This window comes from Protopterus annectens, chromosome 5.part0 (genome assembly GCF_019279795.1).
Source record: "Protopterus annectens isolate FY-2018-M chromosome 5.part0, PAN1.0, whole genome shotgun sequence".
In the NCBI taxonomy this organism is placed as follows: Eukaryota; Metazoa; Chordata; order Ceratodontiformes; family Protopteridae; genus Protopterus; species Protopterus annectens.
Window position 1 is genome coordinate 935,289,748 of NC_056735.1, and position 8,850 is coordinate 935,298,597.

The following is an 8,850-nucleotide window of genomic DNA, read 5'->3' on the forward strand; positions in this document are numbered from 1 at the left end:
AATTCCAACAGGCTGGCAGGCTAGTGATGGAGTTGAGGATCGCACATGTGATGATGTCAGGTCAAGGCCGAAATTTAAAAAATCAGAGCCGGGAAAATCAGAAATTAAGGGGTGCCACTTGGGAATCATGGCACCCCATTATTTGGACCTCAAAACTGGTAAAAACTGAGAAATTCGGTACGGTTGAGAGGTATGCTTAAAATGGCCCACAAGGACTTCCAGCCCAATACTTACCTATGAATCTATGAAACATGAAGTCTTAGGTTTGTTTTTTACCATTCTTCTGATACTTTCTAAATGAAAAAAAACTCTTTCTGGAGATTAGGAAACTTCTGTAGCAAGATCTAGATACGGCTTGAAAAAATCTCTTGGGCCAATCTTTGCCTTCCACTTTTAATTTGGGGAGCCTTACACTTGGAAAAAACCTCAGGATTTGACAAGTATCCAATGGGACTGATTGGACAACAAGGCAGGATGGGAGCATTAGGCAATCATGATGTCTGTCGCATCAGAAACTTTGTTAACACAGAAAATGAGTTTTAGCCTAACTGAGGTGTGTCCCACAGACAATTCTTTACAAGAATGGGAGTACCGCATGATATGCAAATCACAGCAGCTAGCTCACCAGCATTAAAGTTACACTCCAACACCCCCTTTTAAAAAAATTTGAGAGACCGCATGCATTTTCTTCTGGTCAGTATGAAATCAAGTTTAACACCATACTAAGCATCTCTCGTGGACTCTATACCAAAACAATATTTGTGAACATAGTTAAAGACATTTAATAAATGAACATTTTCAGTCTTTAGAAAGAGTTTTAAAACCCATTTTTCAGACACTTGCAAAATTATGAACTGTATTCATATGTTCATAGTCAATGGAGGAATATAAATATCTGCAAAGCAGTGTTAGCTGGACACAAACTATCAGTGCTGAGCTTTTCAGCAATGTGCAAGCTATCATATAAACACTGCAGCAGAACCACACTGTAGAAGCACCAAAGTAGAAAGTAGAACCACTCCTTGAAGGCTTGTGGAGCCGAAATGTCAGTGTGTGTTTTAAAATAAACTATCCTGTGGATTACTAGCTGGTGGTTCTTCTATCATATAAGCACTATCTGGCTCAGGTAATTATGAATATGTCATATGTTAATTACTATTTCTGGAAAACAACCCAGATATTCTCTGGTGCAGAGTACCAAATGTGTCTGAGAAGCCATTCCTGACTTCTGTGGTGAAACAGCATGTGAAATGCTGTTCTACAATGCATACTGAAGAATACCAGAGATACTGACATACTGCATTACTGAAGTGTAAACACCTGTGAATTGATAGCAACCAGCAGCATCAATGACAACCTTTGCAGCATTATGCAATCTTTCATTTGATACCAGAGTCCCATATATACTCTACAAGGGTCAAGTTCTTACAAATATCAATACGGCAAGTATTTATATTTTGGCATAAGAAATCACATTCTTGCTTACTGACTACTGTAACTGATAAAGAGCCATTCCTACCCATTGTGCCGAGATGTCCTGTAAAATTCTGTTGCACCCTGCTACATGGACACTGCCTGAGACAGTTATATAAAATATACATACAAGTACAAATATCTGTAAACTAGTGGCAGTCACCAACTAGGACAATGTGCGCCCTGTCCTTAAGTCAGCTGGCTGTCCATCTTACCATGAAGAAATCTAGGTTTAAGGCCATTGAATTATGCTGCATATGTGCATGGAGATTACATATATTACATATATACACAGATTACAAACCGTATTTCACTTAGCTGCTGTGTTTCAGATAGACAGTTACAAACTTCCAGGGGTGAGCACTGCATTAAATAACAAAGCAACAAAAATACAACTATATGCCAAAGCTTTCAAGCAACTTGTGTGGAAGTGGCTTTGGACAGTTAGAGAGAGTGTGTGTGTGTGTGTGTGTGTGTGTGTGTGTGTGTGTGTGTGTGTGTGTGTGTGTGAGAGAGACCTCTCAACCTCTTACAAGAAATCTGGATAAAACCTAAAATACATAGGCACAAAAAATAGGGACAGATATTATACATTATTCTTATAAATCTTAGAAAGTTGCTAGAACAGGATTTCTGTTAGCATGCATTTTCTTAATGAAGTCTGCAATTCAAACGTATGTCTTTTGACTTCAATATTCAGCGACCTGCCAGAAAACCACAAATTTTGAGTAACAGAGTAAAAATAGAAGGCAAAAATCTGGACATTCAGCAAAAATTTGGTCAGTTGATAAGTGAGAGTGATCGTGATAGAGGTCACAGTAAACAAAAGCCACAGTTAGTAGATTGCCACTATTCTTCCAACTTCCTACAATCTGCTGTGCAAAGATACAGATGCTCATTAGCAGTGGTAGACAACATATACAAAAAAGTAACACAAAATGCAAAAGCAAACTACAATGCACAGCTCTGCCATACTAAAATAATGTAAGGCAAAGGGCTCCAAATAGTATGTCAGGTCATAGTCCAAACAAAAGCATCACAGCAGCAAAATAATAAATTAATTTCAAACTAATAGTCCATGATAGTGCTGCATACAAAACTTTAATTGCAAAAAGGATCCATACAGCACAACAGCAATCATAAGCACCTGCAGACATTAACCATAATAAGAGTTAGCATTTGAAAACTATAGTTAGCAAGCATCAAAAACAGAGACAAGCCAGTGCTTCTGCCCACAATTTCTTGAAACAGATACTCAGGAAAGGCTAGAAGTAACGAGTCAAAAATCTTTAAAAAGTTACAAGTGAGTGACTTTCAAAATGGTTTCACACTACTCCCAAGACAGCCAAGCAAAGGATATGAACAGTGCCTTCTGGCAAGCAAAAGCTTTAGCATTTAGTGTGGATTTTAACTTCAAAATATATAAGATTAAAAAAAAAGTCTACTGTACCGACACACAGAATAGAACTACTGAGGATTACATAGACTAGAATTATTGAGGGTTACATTCAGTCAATAATGCCAGACTTAAAGAGTTTTATACTTTTTGTAGCTAATAAAATGCACAATCATACAAAACCTGTTGCTATATTCAGTTTTTAAATAAATCTAAGTGAAGCAGGTGCAAAGAGTAAGTGTGTGATCCCATTTCTCGAATGTTACCTGTCAATGCCACTTATCAGTCTTAACAGATTACCTGCAAAATGTATGTCAATGCAAAAACAGTTAATTTTTATTTTTTACATGGAGTGGAATAAAATGGGACAAGAGAGAGAGAGCACGATTTCCATTCCTCAACTATTACCTTCTAATTTGATGAGCAAAAAGGAATTAAACTGTATTTGCCATTTTCAGGAAGTTCCATCTACAGCTGCACAGATGCCTCAAATCAGACTGGCTACTTTTCTCAAAATGTCACACTTAGTGCAGCTTTGGTCAGAACAGCTGTAAATAGACAGCAGAAAGGTCCAGTATGAGAAATGGTTGGGAAGGTGGCCTAATGGTTAAGCGGTTTCCCTTATAAACACAAGGTGCAGGGTTTGAGTCTCACAAGGGATAACTGGCTAGGCTTAAAATGGCTGAAAAGGGCAGTTAGCCTAGTACTAATCTATGAACCTATGTTTTGGATAAATCCAAATTACAATGTTTATTTGCTGCTGTGCCACCACTGATACTGAACAGCATTTCCTCACTGCAGAATATTCAAAAAGCAAATGGAATTCTTTTTCACTAAGGGATCAAGCAGATCCTATATACGAATTTTAACCAGAAAAATAATTTTTCCTCTCTTTTTTTGCAATGGCACATATATATTTTTATTGTATGCAGCTAAAGATGCGCAACCATGAAGTCAACCATCATAATGCTGCATTTCATTTGAGGTAAATACTTTTTACTTTCAGTATGGAGGGCTGCTCAGTGTGAGACTATAGGCATGAGAGGTAGATTCTAATTTTAGACAAGGCGGTGAAGACGTTGGCCAGATATTTCAGACATGGTGCTATAAGCATAAATGAGTTAAAGGAATATGGTGAATCGTACAACTTTACATACAGTGAGAGTTTATCCACTGGTGAAGATTTAGGTCTCTGGTTTAACTACTGGTGGAGATACTGGACTTGGAGAGAAACAAGTCAAGGAAAATTGGGTCTCTAAGTACAGTTATGCAAGATGAACTTACCATAATGGTACATGATGGAATAATATCTGCTGCATTAGCTTTAGTTACATGGGGTTATATCCACCCAAGGATCTAATAGATAGACAGCTTCCATGTTCCCAAACTGTCAGGCAGATCATGCTGAGCTGACTGAAAGTCAAGTGTGGAAGGCAAGCCCTCCAACGTTTTACTGCTGTCAAACGGTATGCTCCTCTAAGGCTATTGAGGAGCGACTGTTAGCTTGGTTATATCCTGCCAAGGATATAACAGACAGCTAACTTCCAAAGCTTCAGGGCACCTGCCCCCTTCCATGCACCCAAACTCTCAAGCAGCTCAAGCTGAGCTGACTAAAAGACAAGGTTGGGCACAAAGCCCTTCACAGATTTCCAGCTAAAAGACAAAAAAGGCTGAGCCCTGAAAAGGCAATGCTAGGAACAAAAATATATGTCCACACCTTGGCATAAAAGATACACCATAAACAAGGGGGATGGAAGGATAGAGTATTTATTGCAGCAGTACTGTTAAGTTAACTTGCACAACTGTAGTATGTTCTTCATATTAATCACTGCTGCAAGTACCTTAGCAGTATGGGTAGATTAACATAGCGAACTATACTTGGGAGACGGAAGGAGAATGGTCTTAGCAATGCTTGATCTATAGCAAAGGTATCAAGCTTATAATGCTTTGTAAAGTATTACAGAGGACCAAGTAGTAACTTCTAGAATCCAACCCTTACCAAAAAGTCACAGATGAGACAAAGGCCCTGGTAGAGTGGTCCTGACCCTGTCTGGAATACATTTGTTATGGTGAGTATAAATAAAAGTTATGTACTCACCTTAACAGTGCATCTATGTTGATCATTTTTATTCTTCCTCAACAAAAGGGTTTGGATCTGATCCTTGGATCAGCCTCTGCTACTTTCTCTAGATTCTAGGATCCAACTCTCGAGCTCTTCCCTTATCCACAATGCCCCTGACCACTGTGTTACCATAGATCGTGTAAAGTATCTCAATACTGATATGACAGAAAACTGATAGCTAAAAGATCAGAAGCTCAAACAGGAACTATCATTCCTAACAATTCCGTTAGGAATATCCCAAAGACATGAAAAGGGGGAAGGTGCGTCTGTGCATAACCTTTATATCTGATGTCATTTTCATTCATCCCGCAACAAATGCAACAGAGTCCCCAGCTATGGTAACACTGGGTGGCCCTCATTGGAAGGATGTTCTGGAGAACTGCAGTACCGAATGCAGCTCTGTTTCTAAAGATTATGTCCAATGTGTAATGAGCAATAAAAAATTGAGCATTACACCATGTGGCAGCTGCACAAATATCATCAATGTAGCCTCTAACCCAAAAGGCAGCTGATGTGGCTACTGACCTAATTGAGTGTGCTTTTGGTTGTATTAGCAAGGTTAGGCCTCTTAAGGAATCTTCGTAGAAAATACAATCCGTTATCCATTTGGCTAGATTAGTTTTGCAGACTGGTTTTCCCATCTTATTGCTAGAAAAGGAGATGAGCAACTTATCGTTTTTACTAAATTCTGTAAGTCCTGGGAAGGTAAAAGCAAAGTTGCCCTTGTAGATTTAAGAAAAGAAAAAAGTTATGCACTCACCATAACATTCCATGGGAGTTGTTCCATCTTGCCTTCATTCTTCACTGATGTGTTCAGATCCGATCCTCGGCTCCGACACTGCCATTTAGCAAAGCTCAAAGATTACCAGTAGCTCGAAACCAAACCTCTTATCCCAAGATGCACTGCTGGGATTACCTCAGATCTTGTTTGCTGTGAGCACCATACCCTAGAAAGAGGAATAATCTCCCCAGACAAGAAGAAACATTGAATAATCAAGATGAAGTCAGTCTCCAGGTCAACTGTCAGCCAGGTGGGGGAAGGAGGGAGGGATGTGAGCATGAAGGCAAGATGGAACAACTCACATGGAACATTACGGTGAGTACATAACTTCTTTATGTGAAGTTGTTCAATCTCGCCGTTTGTTCTTCACTGATGGGTAGCATCCCTAGCACCTTAAAAATAATGCGTGGCTCATGGGAGTACATTTTTCAGGACCGTAGAACCAAAGGAAGCCCTGTCCCTGGAGGCCTTGTCCACTTTGTAATGAGTGATTAAAGTGTGAGGCTTAGACCAAGCGGCTGGCTGCAGCACAGATATTATCAAAGGGTAACTTGGCTTGAAAGGCCGAGAAGAAGTAAAGACTGCTCTGGTTGAATGCGCCTTCCCTTTATGCAGCAAAGACCTATTAGCAGATGAATAGGTGATGCAATCTGAAAGATACTTAGAAAGAGTTGTTTTAGCCACTGGTCTACCTTTTCTGGCTTCAGAGAATGAAACAAAAAGCTGGTCTGACTTTCTGAAGTCTTTTGTTTTGTCCAGATAATATCCAAGCGGTCTGTGAACATCAAGTTTGTGCAGCATTTATTCTAATTTGTTGGTATGGCTGGGGAAAAAACAGGCAACTCAATAACTTGATTGATGTTTGTTTCAGAAAATACTTTAGGCAAAAAAGAAGGGTTAGTCCTAAGGGATACTCTGTCAGGATGGAAAATCGTACAGGGGGGCTTCATAGATAATGCCTGAAGCTCTGACACCCTGCGGGCAGAAGTAATAGCCACTAGAAAAATAGTTTTCCAAGACAGAAACTTGAGCTCACTAGATGACGCTGGTTCAAAGGGAGGAAGACTAATATGGGATAGCATGAAATTCAAGCTCCAGGGAGAATAAGGAGTCTTCACTGGAGGTCTCATGTGAAAGGTACCTTTGAGGAAGGCCTTGGATAACTGGTGTTGCATAATATTTAGTCCATCAATACCTAGATGAAAACTAGATATAGCTGCTAACTGGACCCTAAAGGTAGCAGCTGCCGCTCCTTCGTGAAAAATCTCAGTCAAGAATTCTAGTGTGGATGACAATGGAGCTTGGTAAGGACCAAGGTTCTTGTTAGCAGCCCAAATGGAAAATCTCTTCCACTTACTATGATACAATTTTCTACTGGAAGGTTTGTGGGAGGCCAACAAAATTTGACTTGTCTCATATGAAAGATTATGAAGCCTTGCTATAAGGGGAACTGGAGCAGTCAAGCAGTTAGCTTCAGTGACTGCAAGGATGGGTGGAGGTCCCCTGATGGGTGTGTGTCAGAAGGTCTGGAACTGGGTCCAGGATCCATGGATCCTCCAAGAGATGATGGTAAAGAAATGGAAACCAAATCTGCCCAGGCCAATGAGGGGCTATAAGAATGACAGTCCTTCCCAGTGACTTTGCTTTCTGTAAAAATTTGGGTATCAGCAGAATTGGGGGAAATGCATAGAGGAGACCCAGGGGCCAATCGTGTACAAGTGCATCCCTCGGGGGATCTCCCGGACGGGGTATCAGGGCAAAGTAGCTTCTGCATTTGGTGTTGATGTGGCTGGCAAAAAGATCACAGGAAGGCTGGCCCCATTTGCAGAAAATCCTGTCCACAATCTCTTGTTTGAGGGACTACTCGCGTGGCAACAAAATTGCCCTGCTCAGCTTGTCCGCTATGACAGTGGATCTCCCCGGGATGTGCATTGCCAACAAAGTGCTGGGATGACACAGCCCATTGCCAAACTCTGAGGGCTTCTCGGCAAAGGGGGTAAGACTTGCTCCCACCCTGTTTGTTCAAATACCAGACCACTGACATGTTGTCTGTCTGTATGGCAATTGTCCCTAGAGGAAGAGAGTCCTGAAAGTACTGCAATGCCAGAAGTACCACTCTCATCTCTAGAACACTGATATGCAAATGTGACTCTTGATCCGTCCATGTGCCTTGGGCAGCCTTTCCCTGAAAATGACCCCCCACCCTATCAGGGAAGCGTCCGTGGTCACAGTGGCTACTGGAGGGGGGGGTACAAAGGGGCATCCTATTGTGACATGTAGAGACATCAACTACCACTGAAGATCCCTCTTGCAAGAGTTTGTAATCAGAATCATATGGTTCATTGTTAATTACTGGTGTGACCATTGAGTGAACAGGAGCCACTGAAGGATCCGCATATGCATCCTCACCGATGGAATGGCTAAAATTGTTGCCGCCATCAACCCTAGCACTTTCAAGACCTCTGCGGCTGGAGCTATGTAAATGACACCAATGAAGTGATGTGTTGGCGAAGAATTGATAACCTTTCAACTTGAAGACGTAGAGTGGTTGTTGAAGTGTCTAACACTGCCCCTATAAAGATGATATGCTGCGATGGCGACAAGGCAAACTTTTCGAAGTTGACCGTAATGCCTAAGTGGCTGCAGAGTGTCAGAGTGTATTCTGTTGCCTGAACAGTTGATGCCTGGTGGTGGAGGCAAGGAGCCAATTGTCTAAGAATGGAAACACCTGGAATCCTAGACGCCTCAGGTGAGCTGTGACCACTGCCATACATTTGGTAAACACTCTGGGGGCTATAATGAGACCAAAGAGCAGGGCTCAAAACTGGTAGTGACTGGCTCCCAGCTGGAAACGCAGATGATCTCTGAATGGTCATTTTTATGTGGTAGTACGCATCCTTGAGATCAATCGCACACATCCAATTGTCCTTCCCTAAAAAAGGGAAGTATGGACTGAAGCGTGACCATCCAAAACTTCTCTTTTTTACAAATTGTTTCAGTCTGCTGAGGTCCAAAATGGGTCTCTAGTCCCCTGTTTTCTTTGGAACCAAAAAGAATCTTGAGTAAGGTCCAAATCCT

The 8,850-nt window shown here is 41.1% G+C and overlaps 1 protein-coding gene across 1 annotated transcript in view; it reads right to left on the reverse strand.

Moving 5' to 3' along the window:
* LOC122802294 (nectin-3-like) overlaps window positions 1-8,850 on the reverse strand; it is a 1,108,442-nt gene that overhangs the window by 162,824 nt on the left and 936,768 nt on the right. Inside the window, exon 4 of the mRNA XM_044071942.1 lies at window positions 3,136-3,169. Within this exon, the coding sequence (XP_043927877.1) occupies window positions 3,136-3,169 (34 nt within the window). The remainder of the gene's footprint in view (window positions 1-3,135; window positions 3,170-8,850) is intronic.